Here is a 16410-nt window from a genome sequence, read left to right as displayed (position 1 = left end):
ATAATGAATGAATAAGAAAAAGTCTGGCTGTGTAATTCAGTTGACTTGTAAAAATATGTCCTACGCTAGAAACTTGAATATTTCTTTTAATTAATTTTGTCTATGTTGTGTAAAAGATGAAAATCGTGCCTAAAATTTACATTTGCACTGACCAGCACAAATGCAACATAGATTAGAAATATTAAAGACTTACACTCCACAAGAATTTACTAAAAATGATTTTAAGACCTCTAAGTTTTATACTACAAGCTAAGAGCCTTTAGTGGATGCCTAGAATTACCGCAGTAATGTAACTTAACTTTTCAAATATTGTGATTAGAAAAATTTGTTTAAAACATTATACTCACCATGTTTATTGCCAACATAAACGAATTCATACGATATTATATAGTAGCCATAATGCGTTGAGCCTGGCGCAGCCATAGCCAAAGAATAAATATCAAATATTGAGGTGCCAATGGTAAATAAAGCTAAAAACTAAAACAAAAATTGACCGATTATGTTTTTAAAAATATATTGCACATTACACTTACTATGGCAAAGAGCCCAATAAGCATGGAACTCTTTTGTATGTCAATATACTGATTATTCTGCAATATGGGTCGTTGATACCAAGGTATACGCACGGAACGTGTTGAACGGGACTTTATGGAATGTAGATTTGTTGATGATCTATAATAAAATTATAACATTTTTTATTTGCCGAAAAACAAAACATAATTCATAATAAAAATACCTCCCAGTGGTGTGTGAATACACAGATGGATTGGAACGATAAGTTGATGGAGTTTTACGACCGTAATTCATATTGAAGCCTTACAATTTCACTTGAATATCGTTAGATTTAAAAATTGTGTGCAGTGATAAATTTATTTCTAAATAAAATTATACTTTTTATATAAATTAATTCGAAATATTTTAGTTTTAATAATGTTGTTTATGATTCAATTAATTTGTATGGGCGTTGTCGTTGCGTTGTACGCGCCCAACCTGTGTTATAATAACTGCAATAACTGAGAGTAAACTATTATTATATTTATATTCTTTAACGTTATTTTCAACAAAGGAATAAATAAATTGTAAAAAATATTTTATATTATTTATTATATACAAAAAAGTTCTTACAATTTTTATAATTTGTTGTGACCAACGAAAGAAATGGAGAAAAAAACTAAACCACAAAAACACTACACAGCCAAATGTCACAACATTGTTATCGATATATGCAATCGATAACAAAGCTGACTTTTAAGCTACGCTGTAGTTTTGATCAAGCACATGCCTCCACTGTTGAAGTTCAAACATTTTGCATTCGTTATTTTAAATAAATTATTTAAATAATCAAATAGAACTTGGAATTTATAATATTGAGTTTAAGAGACAACAAAAGCCTAAACAATATATAATTGTAAAAATAATAATAATTGTAAAAATAATAATAATTGTTCCATGGTACATTAGGACGAATGACATCCTCAGGGACATCAAGATGGATCCCATCAAAAAATACATAAAGGATAGAGCCCTGAAATTATTTGCGAAAACTGACAGACTTTCCAACACTACGTTATCAAATCTCAGAATGGTTACAGGCTCCTCGGGGAGGTATACAGATCTGAGGTCAATTATTGCTTAGTCTGTTGAAGTGATAAACAATAATCCAGTCAAGGCGTAAAGAGGGGTTTTAAAAATACCTCGAGTTAAGAAAGAGTAAAAGTGCTTAAGTGCACTGGCTCAAATAGAAATAAATATATAAATAAATATATAAAAATAAATAAAGTTTAAATTTAAATTTAAATATTAATGCCAAATAAAATAAAGCATTAATTCAGATATAAATTTATTTTATTTTAATAGATTAAACGGTAATGAAAAATTCCTAGAAATGAAGAACGTAACCAATGGAATCGCTTTAAAATATCATTATTATTATATACATTCACACTTCCATAACTGAAAGTTCAATTTTGCAAAGAAAAGGTTCGACTTATGGAGACTTCGAGTTAGAGAATTTTTTTATTTATTTTTTATTTTTGAAAGAAACTAAAATTACTTTTTAAGGTATTTATTTATTTGCAATCAAATAAAGCTAAGAAGTTATAGTGAAGTAAAATGATAAGAAATTAGGGTTTGGGATTTTAATTTTTTTCTTCTTTTCAGTAAAAAGAGATTCCAATTTATTCCAAGCCTTATAGTGATCATCAGTTGTAGTATCCTTCGTTTGCAAATATAAATTCAGAATATTGAATGAACCTACTACTTCATTCTTGGAAGGCTGATAAACAATTACATCCACCCAACCCTTATCATCACTTTCCGTTGCGCTTAGAATTGGATCCAGTAATTTAGAGCTATAGTGCTCAATAATAGCGTCATCTGAAGAAAAGCTTGATGTACAAATTTCATTGTCAAGCTCAATATAATTGTTAAGAATAGCATTAGAGCTTATTTTATTTACTTTAAACCACGCTGCCAGCGACTGGCCAGCGACCTTCGTGCACTGTTGTTGGTTCCAGTTATAAAAAATTCGAGTTATAGAAGTTTGAGTTATGGAAGTTTGACTGTATTATTATAATATCATCATTATAATTATTAAGTTGAAATTACCAAAACTATAGCACGTATAAAAAGCACATAAAACAATGTTTAAACTGAAACTGAATAAAAACTGAATAACACAAAAAAAAAAGATTGTAAAGATTTATTAAACTTAAACACGATATATTAAACATTGAAGAAATAAACCTGTAATCTGTAACGTGTAACAGGTTACATTTAATAACATAACAGACTTAAGTGAGTAAACATAAGTATAAATAGTATATATAAGTACTTTTAATATTAAAAAAATACTTTCTTTATATAGGGTGTTTTTTTCGCTGCATGAGAACTATCGATATCAATAACAATGATTTGGAAGCTGAGAATCTCAAACTGTGTTAACATTTCTGTTCAATAATATTTGGCAATTGATCATGAATCGTTTAACGCCAGAACAACGGTTCCAAATTGTGGAAATTTACATTGAAAAATATAAATCCATTCGCGAAGTTCATAGAGCACTTCGTCCATATTACGGTCCACATAATTGGCCCAGTGAACAAGCAATTCGTGGAATTATTGATCGTTTTCGCATTAATTTTACTCTTCTCGATTCAAAACCATCATCAAGACAAAGAAATGTGCGTACCAAAGAGAATATTGCTACTGTAGCACGAAGTGTTGACTACGTGGAAAATTTTACGCTATGATCTTGGCTTACTTACCTATAAAATACAACTCGTGCAAGAATTAAATCCAAACGATCATCGTTTACGTCGCATTTTTGCTGATCGGGCTCATTTGAAACTGACCGAAGATAAGCATTGTGTTCAGTGGTGAAGCTCATTTCTGGTTAAATGGCTATGTCAATAATCAAAATTGTCATATAGGGTACGACGTTAATCCTCAAGCGGTTAACAAATCTCCATTACATCCATTAAAATTGACTGTTTGGTGCTGTTTGCTGGCGGCATCATCGGTCCTTATTTCGTTCGAAATGAGGAAGAAGCTGCAATTGCGATAAATGGCGAGCGCTATCGAGCTTTTGTTTCCAAAAATTATCAATTTAATATCGACGATATTTGGTTCCAACAAGACGGTACAACTTGCCATACAGAGCGTTTAACAATCGATTTATTGCGAAATCAATTTGGTAACAACATTATTTCCAAAAGTGGTCCTGTTAACTGGCCCCTCTTGATTACTTTTTATTGGGTTATGTTAAATCATTGGTTTATGTCGATAAACCAGCAACTCTTGAAGCATTGGAAGCCAATATTCATGCCACCATTGACGCCATACGGCCACATTATTGCAAAAAATAGTCAAAAATTGGACTGATCGAATAGACCATGTAACGCGTAGTCGCGTGCCGGAAATCATATTCAAAAAATAAATTAAGGATTTATATTCTTATCCCTTGGTTCCACAAAAGATCCACATATACATGGATATATTTCATACAACACCAAATATTAGAATAATTACTTAAATCCTAAGTTGGTAATTTAAAGGTTCTGAAGACACAATAAAATTCATTAAAACACAAAGACTTCGTTATGTAGGACATGTCCTAATAATGCAAGACAGCAGGCCTTAAAAGAAACAAGTTACGTCACTCCGTATTGAAAAGACTTGGATGTTCCAAGCTGAAATGAATAAACTGCGTTATTGAGGATATTGCAAAGTTGTGCATGCAAAACTCAACAAAAAAAATGCTCGATCGATGCGAATTATATAAGACGGATGATGAACACTCAGCAGTAAAGCTGGTGAAGACAAGTTTGCACAATAGATTTTAATAAGCTAGTAGTTTACATTTTCAATTATATAGAAATAGTTTATTTTTCACGAACATAATCATAACATACATACTTAATAAAAAAAAAAATTAAATTTAACTTTTTGTAACTTTATTTTGAAATATTAAAAATGATATACCATAATAAAGAAAACAATAATAGCTTATTTAAAAATTAAAACAAATATGCTTTGCAAATGAACTAAATTTAAGATACAAACTGTTATTAATGTGTATAAAAAATTAAACTTTGATTCTTAATTTAAACTAAATAAAATAACCTAATGATGTAACAAATGAAGTTAATTACAATATTTAATACACATATATATGATACATACTTCCAAGCTTAAAAAAAATTTGTTTTTTATTTATTTGTAATTGTATCATTTAATGATAACTGCGTCACGATCGAATGTATTTATTTTACCCATATCGGCAACTATAGCGTCCAGCAATGCGCGTAACTCTTGTTGTGCGAATTCTTGCGGTAAAGGCAAACGTTCCAATGCAAATTTAATAATTTGGCATGGATTAAGTCCACTACAAACCAACAAAACGCCACGTACTAAACATGCTAAATTTTGTGCAATTTCACTTTGGCATAAACGATGTTTAGCTGTGGGGCATGGCAGAAGATTAATACGTGAACATAATTCTGCTAATGGATGCTTTAGATTTTCCCAGCGAGCTTCAATATCCGCTTCACTCCTAAGGCTTTTAAGATTTTTAAACTGGAAAAAAATGTAAAAATACATGAATGCCAAAATATTTTTCAAACAAATTGAAAATTTTACTTTTTCATTTATGTCAATGAAATCCAAGAAAATTTGTCCCTGATTACTCCAACTTGGTACTTTCACTGAGTTATTAACATTTTCGGTTTCAAACTGACTTAACAATTCATGCAAATAGTCAAGTTCATCTAGAATTTGAAATAAAAAATAAAATTAAAATATTATTGTTAAAATTTTTGAGGTTTGCAAGTATGTTTACTTACCATTTATTACCGCATCTGGTGCTATATGTTGATAAATTATTTCATGCGCTAAATTCCATTGTTTTGCTTTTAATAAGTATTTGGCTTGCAAATGATATTTACGCAAAGCGCCCGCTTTAACGGCCTTAGCATAATCAATCCATTTCTCTGGCACACCTAAGTTATTAATCACAAATTTCTCTTTCTCATTTAGGGACACCTCATAAGATACACTAACATAGCGATAAAGTATATTTTGTACGGCTATTTCACGATTGTTACGGTTCTTTATATGCAACAACACAAATATTGCCCATTCCCAAAGGTCGTTATTTTCTAATTGTGCAGCGAAGCTTATGTGTAACTGATTTACACAAGATTCAGAACAATGTTGGTAGCCTAACGCTTCAAGCGTTTGTAATAATAGCCAACTGGAAGTAACAACCCAAAATTATATTTTTGTTGAAGTTTTTTATTTAAAAAGTATTATATATGCTAAAAATAAACTAACCTCAAGCGATAGTCCATTGGATCCGTAGTATGTGTTGCTGGATTTAATAAACTCTCCAGCGGGTAACTACGTTTTGAGTTAAGTTTCAGTAGATGATAACGCAAGTCATAAATTCTTGACGCTATGCTCTTCTCTTCATTATTAGAAGATAAATAATGTGCTGTAGGCGCTAATGAAAAGTACTCCTCATTTTGATAACTTTTATCGTATGCTGCCAAAGCATCTGTTACAGACGCAGTTGGTTGTGATATATACCACAATTGAATCTAAAAAAAAAAAGAATTATTTAATAAACTGTTAAATGATTAAAATTAATTTATTTACAGCTAATGCTTTAAGCCAACTAATATTCTCTAATATATTTATTGGTCCATGTGCAGAATCCATAATTGATATACCAGCAACTAGCATATACATTTTGAGTCGTTCTAATGCAATAAATTTATCAGCATCATTTTTGTGCCACGCAGCAAGTTGATCTTCCATTAATTGACGTACAGCAGGCCCAGAAGATAATTGCGCTAATAAAAGCGATAAATTGGGTTCGTCATACAGAAAAGCTAATTCGCACGCTTCTGTTACTTTATGACAGCTTATTAATGCTAGCATATGATCTAAATATGTATTTGTTGTAATATTTTTTGTTAACAAATCACTGTCGGTTAATAAATTTTCCAACCACTTCGACAACAAAGATCGACGGCACATAACAGTAAAATGTGAATCTGCATCTTGACCCTCTAGTTCTTCATGATCACCCCACAATGCCAAACAAAGAGACCAAACCGTCACAGCATACTCTTCGAAACTACCATTATTGATTTGTTTAATAGCTTCATCTAGATGTTTGACAATTAAATCTGTACCATTATCAGACTTAATCCATGGACAATCACTGCCTTCGACATCCTTCTGTAGTGAACTACGTAATTGGATTTGCAAGTGCTCTACAACAGTATCTTTGAAATTGTCATAACATTCAGTAGCTGTAATCTTTATGTGCTGTAGAATTGTCGGTGAGTAATCATTAAGCGCTCGTTGTTTAAAAAGGAACGGTGTTATGCTTAATAAATTATCTTCTGAAATAAGAAAAAAATTTTGTAAAAAAAACGGACAAAATTAAATTTAATGAAAATTACCTTTTATATCTCTTATAATATTATTTTTTGTATTTGGAACAACTAATGTATTTTGTGGTCCAAAACCTAATTTAAAACGTCTAGCGTTAAATAGGCCTAAATCAGATGCCCATTTTCCTTTTAAGTGTCCAGCGATTGATTTGTTAAGTGGTGATTCGAATGCAAAACTTTTGATCTGAGCTACTTTTGGTTTTATATCAAATATTGGGAATTTCTGTGTTGTTACTGGTACAAGAGCGTTATCTTCACTTTCAGCAACTGGTGTCTGTATTATAATTCATATTTAATATAAATAGCAAAAATATTAAATATATTCGCTTACTTTTGTGTGTAATTCACGTTGTATGCTTAATATTGAAGCTGCAGACGATTCTGGTGGAAGTGGAGTACCGTGCATACCAAAATCCATTTGACTTGAAGCTTCGGAAAAATTATCAGAGAGATTTACAGTTGATTCTTTATGTAGCGAACGCAAAACATTGGAACGCATATCATAGTTTCGCAAAGCCCCAGACCCTTTATTGCTGTTTTGATCAAATGTGTATTGATTCTCAATATCGGATGAAACTGTAATTAAAAGAATTTTAACAACATATTAGTTTTTGTTTTGAAACGTAACTTGTGTGTGGTAATTATAATAATACACGCAGTATAATCTGTTGCACAACAGCGCTATTTTTTACATTGGTAAACTTCGTCTACTGAATTCGTCTATTAAATTGTCTCATTTTTGTTCAATTATTTTTGTTGAAGAGAAGTGAGGTGTCAATTAAAAGTCAGAGAGAAGCAAGTTAGGAAAAAAAATATTGAAAATAACCTGGGTCCAGGTGTAGGAGTTTTGACATTTATCAATAGAACTTATGCTTTATCAAAACATCATTGTTATTTATTAAATTCCTACGGTTGGACTAAAACGTAAGGATATTGACTTTCGGTAATTGGATCTTCTTATAGTTCCTACATAAACAGTTAACAGTGTAATGTATTTATGTAGTTCTTTATTTAAGTCAAAGCAGTTAATTCTGTATAGAATTCTGTATAAAAATGTAACATTTAAGTGCCTATTTTAGTGAAAATGGAGGTTAAAGTGTGGGGAGTGGAATTGTGTTTAAATTTATAAAAATTTTATATACTAGGAAACAAGGCTATACGCACTAGATCAATTCATCTCGCTGTAATTGTTGGACTTTAATAAAAATAAAAACAATAATAATTACTAAAGACAATAATTTGAAAATTTGTTTCACATTATATTCATATAACGAGAGTACAAGCATAGTCGAACATTAAAAGCTCAAAGTTTCAAAAAATATAAATAATTACACGAATTCGCGTAGCAAAGAAAAGACAAGGACAAAAATTTAATTTAATTTATTGAGATTTGGCTGACCATACAACGCTTTTTCGAGTGTTGCCAAGTACTCATCAACAGTGGTCTTAGGAAATATTCGAATTTCTTAATTAGTTTATAACTCGTATATAATTTGTTTGGACTGGCACTGCCAGGCTTAAAACTCGTGCCTGTCAAATTTTCCAAGGCTGCAGAAATTTTCAAGTTTCAGATTTTTTTTCACTTATTATTTATTTAGTTAAACTAACCAAAGCACTTGCCATATTTTAAATTAGAACGAGCTTACAGTAAACTACAACTTTATTTGGAAACACAAGGTCAACGAATTGAAGGTTAATCTTTGAAGTAGCTTATTTTTGTTTTAAAACAATTTTAAAGATTAACATTCTACAACTTGAATAAAAAAATATTTGTATACTTACTTGACTTATCATCGTCATCATCGAATAAATATGCTTTCATTAATTGTACTTTATGTGCATCGGTGCCTGCTTCTTTAGCTAAAGCAGCAGTGGGACTCATATATGTGAATTTGTTCGCATTTTTATCCTGCATTGACATACTATAATCATTGGAATTGTTTTGAAGAAATTCTAAAATTAAAGAAAATCAAAAAATATAATTGCATATTTATTTATATCATTAATAGAGAATTACGTGTCTTATCCATGAACATAAATTCTGCGGATTCATCCATAGGAAAATAAGCAGTTGCTCCTGATGCATTATTTTTGGGATCGACAATACCAGTAGCATCACCATTTACCTTTTTATATAAAAACAATGTTAAAATAACAATTTACGCGATTAAAATTTTAATTAAATTTACTTTTTTTGTTGCCACTGTTTTAGTTTTATCTAAAGGTTGTTGATTTGCACCTGGCACTAATTTTGCTTTTTTCGGATCAGTCGGTACTGGATCATCTTCTTCATCGCTGTCATTTAAACCATATTTTGAAAAATGTTTAACACGGAATACCCAACTACCAGTTTCTGGTCGATACTCAATAAAGCGTGTATCGTTCTTATCGCAAACTTTTCTTAATTTTGCCTCCCAATCCATTTCTAATAAACGTTCTGGATCTTTAATGGGTTCGTGCTTTGTTTTATCATGTGGCCAAACTTTATCTAAAGTAACCTGAGCTTCACGATTTAAACCGTAACCAACTTGTGGTTTATTATCATCGTCAGGGTATATTATTATTTCCTTGTTACGGAAGTGTACTACAAATAAAACATATTATGAATATAAGCTTTAAAAAACTGTTTACACAGCTTACCAATTTCATCCAAATTTAAATTAGACACATCCATTTCTTTTGCAAAATATACATTACCATAACCTTCCCGACCAACTGTAAAGTTTGGTACAATGCAACTGCCATCTTCCGATATATATGACTTCAATTCTTCCAATGGTGGTATAGTGTAATATCTACAAATATCAAATAGCATTAAGTTAATATTTTATTCTCTAAAACAAATTTTATGCTTACCCAACTCTGCTTAGAGTAATACCGGTAGGATGCTCTTCGTAGTCTTCTTGATTGTCTATTATTGAGCGTTCATCATGACCAAAAGACCGATTCGAAAATAAACTTTCATTGTTATCTGTAAATGATAATGTGTCTCTACGAACAGTTCCACTTGTTTCTTCAAAAGGATTTTCAGGCACTGTAGACATTGATAATCTGCTTGCAGGACGGTACGTTTCTATAGGTTTACGTGGCATTAACTCTATAAGTGTGTTGTTGTGATTTGCGTTATTTTCTGCATCCTTATTTTGCTGTCGCACTTTATTCAAATTATTTGGATGCAGCCACGATTCGCGTCGATTTGCATCGTTGTCATTTGTTACAGCAGTGCTAGTAGCAACCGCAATTGACGTCGGTGTTGTTACTGCATTATCAGCATAATATGAATCATTACGTTCATTACCATTTGAACCAGTAGTTAAATTATTAATTTGGCGCAAAGGACTCTCTATAGTTTTCCTTTCATTATTTATTGCAGCTTCTGGTGTTGAAGTATTCGGCTTTGGATTAATTATCAAACGTCTAGCATTGGGTTTTAAGCTAAAACTTTCAACACTTGAATCATACTCTTCCAATCCCTCAAAAAGTGACTTTTTCGTTAATGCGCTTCCAACTGGTTTAACTTTTATACTAAATTGACTTGCTTTCGATGATATTTTGAAATCTGAATTTTTCGATTCCAGTAACGTTTGTTGCGCTATAGGATTTGTTGGTCGCGATGCATCTGTCTCGTCTGTTCTTTTCAGGTCCTTAAATATTGGATTATCACCATAAGGAGAAGTAACCTTCAATAAAATTTGTTGATGTATAGGTACAGCTTGTTGAGGTGCAGCTCCGCCTAAAATTCCTAATGTAGAATTGTTCGCACCAAGTGTGCTTCCACCTAAGCCTACAGAATTATTAACACCGAATGCTGTTGTTCCACCAAAAAGACCTCCTCCTCCCGTGCTCGTATTTCCAAGTGTATTGCCAAATAATGGTTTAGCAGCAGTATTGCCAAAAAGTGAAGTACCCGTAGAGCCTGTATTAAAATTCAATGGTGCCGCAGATGTTTGGGTATTGAAGCCGCCGAATGCGGATGTGGCCGGTTTATTGAGGTTTGAATTAAATAAACCGCCACCAGTATTATTCATTGAAAAATTGTTGAAGCCGGTATTGGCTGTAGATGTGGCTCCGAATCCTGTTGTAGCTCCAAATCCTTAAAAACTTATAAAGTGAAACAACCACTATGTTAAATATTTTTTTTCAAATACGTACCTGTAGTTGGCTTAGCACCAAATAGTCCTCCTCCAGCTGTACTTGTTGCAGGTGTTCCAAATCCGCCAAACCCTGTGTTCGCAGTTGATGTTGCGCCTAAGCCAAAAGCTGGCTTATTTGCATCTGCAGCTGGTGCGCCAAATAAGGAAGTTTGTTGTGTACCAGCAGTGCTGCCAAATCCACCAAATCCAGTAGTTGTCTGTCCGAAAGCAGGTGCTGTACTAGCTGCAGGTGTTTGTCCAAATAAACCACCCGTCGTACTAGCTCCAAAAGCAGGCTTTTGACCAAAGGGATTGGCTGCGGCATCTGTTGTTGTAGTACCAAAACCCGCGGTTGCACCAAATGGTTTAGCCAAAAAGCTGCTCTGTGGTTGTGTTTGCCCAAATGCAGAGGTTGTAGACTGACCAAAAGCACTTGTACCAAATAAATTTTTATTTTCACCGCCGGCAGCAGGTTGGCCGAAAAGACCAGTTGTTGGTTGTGTAGTTGAACCGAAAAGTCCAGTACTTGGTGTACCTTGCGTATTTGTACCAAAAAATCCACCGGCGGGTGCAGTACCGCTCTGTGGTCCTTTTCGATTGGCAAGATAATCTTCCATACGTAATTCTTCAAGTGATTTATTTTCATACTCTTTCATAGCAGTTATACAATGTTGTTTAGTATTAACATTATTTGGTTGGCCACCTTTCATAAGGGTATCAGTGCCTATTGTTGGTTGATATTTTGCGATGGAACTGCCGGAATTCACACCACCGGCCGCTGCAGTAGTTTGTCCAAAAGCACTCGTTGTTGTACTGCCAAATACACTTGTATTTGCTGGAGCTGTTTGACCAAAACTACCAAAACTAGAAGTGCTTGGTGCAGTTTGCCCAAATAAAGAGGTAGGTTGCGCTGTTTGACCAAACCCACCTAAACCGCTTGGTTTAACTGTAGAACCAAATGCTGAAGTTGAAGACTGTCCAAAAAGTGAACTTGTGTTAGCAGCGGGTTGTGTAGTTCCAAATATTGAAGTATTTTGCTGCGGTTGACTAAATCCTATCAATGAATATTTTTATAATATTTAATAAATTCACTTTAAGATATAATATAAACAGATATGATATGTATAAGATATCATATAAGAAGATGTACTTACCACCGAAAGTTGGCTGCGTTGTTGTTGTTGCGCCAAAAGCTGAAGATGTATTCGACGCACCAAACAAACCAGTCGTCTGTTGTTGTGCTGCATTAGTACCAAATAACGACGTGGTGGGCTGTTGAGCTCCAAAAGTTGATGTCGTGCCAAAAGCTGATGTCGCCGGTTTTCCAAATGCAGACTGACCGAATGGCGCAGTTGTTGGCGTACTGCTAAATGTGCCAAATCCAGTGTTTGTGGTGGTAGATCCAAACGTAGGCTTTGTACCACCAAACATATTTATATATTTCGATTATTAAAATTAAAAGTTTATATAAAATAATTTAGATATTTGTATATATTATTTATTGCAGAGTTAAAGACAGAAGGCGTGTTTAGTATACACAATTTTCACAAATATCGCGAAAAAAATAAATTTATATAGAAGTTAATATAGTTGATTTGCATTTAAAAATTGATATACACTATAAATATATATTATATTTATTATATTAAAAATCTAATGTAAAATAAAGAAAAACTGCTCCATGAGTAACAAATCCACACAACATGAAAATGGCGCTGACTTTTATTAACTCTTGTCTCTGATGGAAAATGTCAATATTATCAGTGTTGGTAAATTAGAAAACTTTTTATTATTTTTGTGAAAAAAATTTTATTATATATTATTTATTTTTTTTAAATATTACTAAGTAAAATTATTTAAATTTCAGTTAATACACAACATATAAAGCTATTGCACAATGTGTGACAATTCGCGTGTTGATGTTTATATCTTAGATAATGACTCATGATATGCATATGTATCTGATAGTTTAGCCACCACTGTGCGCAACTTTTGTACAATTTGTACAATTTTGTACAATGAAATTAATAGAATTATTTTGAAAAAAGGATCATTTTAACATTTTTATGATACTATAGTTGTTGATCAAGATAATGTCAGCAAACTGTTTATGCACAAGTTGGCAACACTGCAAATGTTTATTTTAATATAAAACATATTTTAAATATTTATATGGTCTATGATAAAATTCTCTAAACCATGATATAGATGATGTTACATTTTTTATACAAACGAAGTACGTCGTGCTATCAAATCATACTGTGTATATTCAAGTATGCATACCAAATTTCTATCTGCAGACATGTATGCGGTAAAATTACATCTAGTTTCAAAGTGCATAGCAAACCGCTTACTTGGTCTTCATACTTGGTGTGCATACAACGTCTATATCATAGTAGCATCATCTGTATCATGCTTAAGGCTAAATGTTGGATATAGTTAGGCTTTTTGATCATGTTATACAGACAGTCAAATGTGAAATTATTGTTGCTTTTAATTATTTTTAATAAATTAATTTAAAAATTTGAGAGAGAGAAAATAATAAACGTTAGAGTTCTATCCACCAAAGCAATAGTACCCTTAAAATTTAGACATGAAGAAAAACTAAAAATTGCAGAAAAACTACAAAACTAATAATTGTGATATAAATTTGTGCTGATGACCAAAACGAGCGTAAAATTGCCGTAACCATTTCTCATATAACTGTATTCCATATGAATCCCATAGGGCCATGTTATGTAGATGCATGCTTTATAGAGTGTTACATCAGTATTGCCAATTTCGTATTTTTACTACTACTCTTGGCACAGATATTCTCGTCTCTTTTGAACAAATTTGAACCAACAAATTATTTTTTCTCTCGATCTCAGTTTTTTAACTTGACAATAAGTTTACTCATGACATGCCAATGACACTCTACATTACATGGCCACATGACACTCTACGTTACATGTCACAAAAATTGAAATAATTTACTACTAAAAGACACAAACGTTGATATTTATTTCTTAACAACATTGCTTTGCCTAAGTGACGAGGCACATACATATAGCATCGGTTCTCATGACCAAATATGAACCGACGTATTGTTTTTTCTCTCACTTTCAATTTATAATATGCATTGAAAACAATTATTTTGTTCATGACAAGTCCGTGACACTGTACATAACATGGCCCATACAGTTAGTCACGGTCACGTCAAATATGAAATAGTTGCTTATATTTTCATTAATTGTTGTTAATAAAAATTAAAAATTTGAGTATAAGAGCGAGAGAAACTTGAGTCACGGCAATGAGGCATTCGTCACATTGACTACAACAGTATTGCTCAATAATCAATGCTAGAACTTATGCCTTTCACGACCAAATATGTATATATATTTTTGTACAAATATATTATCATATCTACAATAAAATAATTATATTTTTTTTATATTATTAGTATTATATTTTTCAACACAATATCTTTAATATACGAAAATACAATTTATATCTATATGCAGTCATTTTTATACATCATAATAAATAGTAAACGAAACATTAACGTAAAAAAGCTATATACCTATAAAATTATTATATAAACTACAATATAAACTTAACTTCACAATAATCTCAACTTGAACGATTTTCAACTTCACGAAATTCTGCTGGATCAGTACAACGTACAGTTAGAATGTAAAATACTGACGGAAAAGGTATAAGTGCCAAAAGAGCTGTGTGATGTCCCAAAGATACAATGCCATATGCTAACAACATCCAGTGCGATGCTTCAATGAAATAATTACATTATCACAAACAGAATAAATAAAATTTCCTTTATTTAGATCTACTAACCTATAATGACCAAGTTCTTTACTTCAAAAGAACTCTTTATTAAAGATTTAAATGACTGATCCAGTTTGACAGAGTAATGAATTGCATTGGCAATCATGGATATAACTATGCTTAAATATGGAAATGAGAAATCTAAAAAATAATTTTTATTAATTAAATTTTTACAGAATAAAATTATAAAACTTACATATGAGACCGCCAGCCAGAGCATGTATAAATATTAATAAAGGTAAAAAATAAAGTGCAGAATAGACTGGCGATCGTCCCCGTATATCCATGATGCTGGCAATTATAGGACGAATGATGAACATTGTAATGAGACATAAAAAGTAAAAAACCAATACTATTGTTTGTCTGTAATTAAACGACAAAGTTATTTTGGTAGCTCTATAATATATAATACATTCTTTTAATATTTACATACAATGGATATACTGCTTCCTGTGTACAATATAAACGCTGTTGATAATTTGGGTTGGGATTATAAAACAATGTATACCAGTCAGTAATTTTCCGAACATGACACGCGTGCAGTCGAAATTCCCATAGTGGCTCCATCATTAATATCGAGAGTATTGATGAAATTATCACTTCAGCAAACGCACAAGTAGTTAACGTAAGTTGTTTTCGTGAAAATCTTAATAACAAAAAATAAAATTATCCACTTCCACGCATAAAATACTTTGCATACATACTTTCTGTCTTTTGCATCTAAATCAATAAAAAAACAATGCATCATTAATGGTAGCATGGTCATAAATCCTAGATACAACCAAGAATATAAATTTAATTCCTCTTGACATTCCGCACAAGCAAAATATTCGTTTACGCGTGAACCACGGGGGCATGCACCACATTCACTCCAAGTCCCATTGTTGTCAAGTAAAGTTCGACCACAATATGTGCCTGGACAGCGTTCCAAAGAGGTGTACATTTTTGTGAATGCAAAACAATTTGCAAATTATTTTTTCACATTCTCTTATATATTTTTTTAACTTTATTTTGTTTGTTTTGATTTTTAGTTCAACATTTCCCTACGCTAGTTTATTTGTCAACAGCCGTTTTTTATTCACCTCACTGGCTTAAGAAATGATGGTGAATATCTCTAATGTTGTTTTTCAAAAAGTGTTGCAAAAAAAACTATTTCAAACTCTTATAATGCACAATTTTTTACAATATCTGTTTAACCACAAAATTTTATATTTATAATAAATCATGCAAAAAATACAAATTCGTTTATGACAGCAAAGCTGTGTTATTTATTTTTAAGATTTATACAAGCTGTGTAAATAGCCCTTTTCACAAGTTCGAATATAGCAAATTAGCTTGTGTTGTGAAATATTTATTTGCAAATTATGTTGGTTGGTTGATTGCAATTAGCGATTTTTCGTCGTTTTGCCACCACATTCCTCGCAAGAACCCTAATGTATAAGAGTAGAGACTAAATCCATCCCGCCGAATTTAGGTAATTTAATAGGTCT

The 16410-nt window shown here is 31.9% G+C and overlaps 3 protein-coding genes across 3 annotated transcripts; all 3 read right to left on the bottom strand.

Annotated features, from left to right (window-relative positions):
* Nucleotides 1–315: 315 nt before the first annotated feature.
* LOC119676428 lies at nt 316–1195 on the bottom strand. Its single transcript, XM_038087667.1, has 4 exons — nt 1126–1195; nt 737–875; nt 534–672; nt 316–477 (listed from the first exon to the last, which is right to left on the bottom strand). Exons 2-4 carry the CDS (start codon nt 805–807, stop codon nt 316–318), a joined length of 372 nt encoding a protein of 123 aa, XP_037943595.1. The 5' UTR covers nt 808–875; nt 1126–1195.
* A 3327-nt stretch (nt 1196–4522) lies between these two features.
* Nucleotides 4523–12677, bottom strand: LOC119678079 (nuclear pore complex protein Nup98-Nup96-like). Its single transcript, XM_038089732.1, has 14 exons — nt 12250–12677; nt 11115–12149; nt 9819–11055; nt 9603–9757; nt 9152–9546; nt 8980–9088; nt 8745–8915; nt 7294–7538; nt 6972–7236; nt 6157–6911; nt 5833–6098; nt 5343–5752; nt 5140–5267; nt 4523–5076 (listed from the first exon to the last, which is right to left on the bottom strand). Exons 1-14 carry the CDS (start codon nt 12524–12526, stop codon nt 4729–4731), a joined length of 5796 nt encoding a protein of 1931 aa, XP_037945660.1. The 5' UTR covers nt 12527–12677; the 3' UTR covers nt 4523–4728.
* A 1958-nt stretch (nt 12678–14635) lies between these two features.
* Nucleotides 14636–16074, bottom strand: LOC119678081 (JNK1/MAPK8-associated membrane protein-like). The gene is made up of 5 exons (XM_038089735.1): nt 15625–16074; nt 15354–15566; nt 15117–15283; nt 14930–15061; nt 14636–14862 (listed from the first exon to the last, which is right to left on the bottom strand). Exons 1-5 carry the CDS (start codon nt 15861–15863, stop codon nt 14708–14710), a joined length of 906 nt encoding a protein of 301 aa, XP_037945663.1. The 5' UTR covers nt 15864–16074; the 3' UTR covers nt 14636–14707.
* Nucleotides 16075–16410: the final 336 nt, after the last annotated feature.

The sequence above is a fragment of the Teleopsis dalmanni genome, chromosome 2 (assembly GCF_002237135.1).
Source record: "Teleopsis dalmanni isolate 2A chromosome 2, ASM223713v2, whole genome shotgun sequence".
NCBI lineage: Eukaryota > Metazoa > Arthropoda > Insecta > Diptera > Diopsidae > Teleopsis > Teleopsis dalmanni.
Note: the sequence above shows the minus strand (reverse complement) of the source record. Positions and strands in the feature narration are given on the sequence as shown.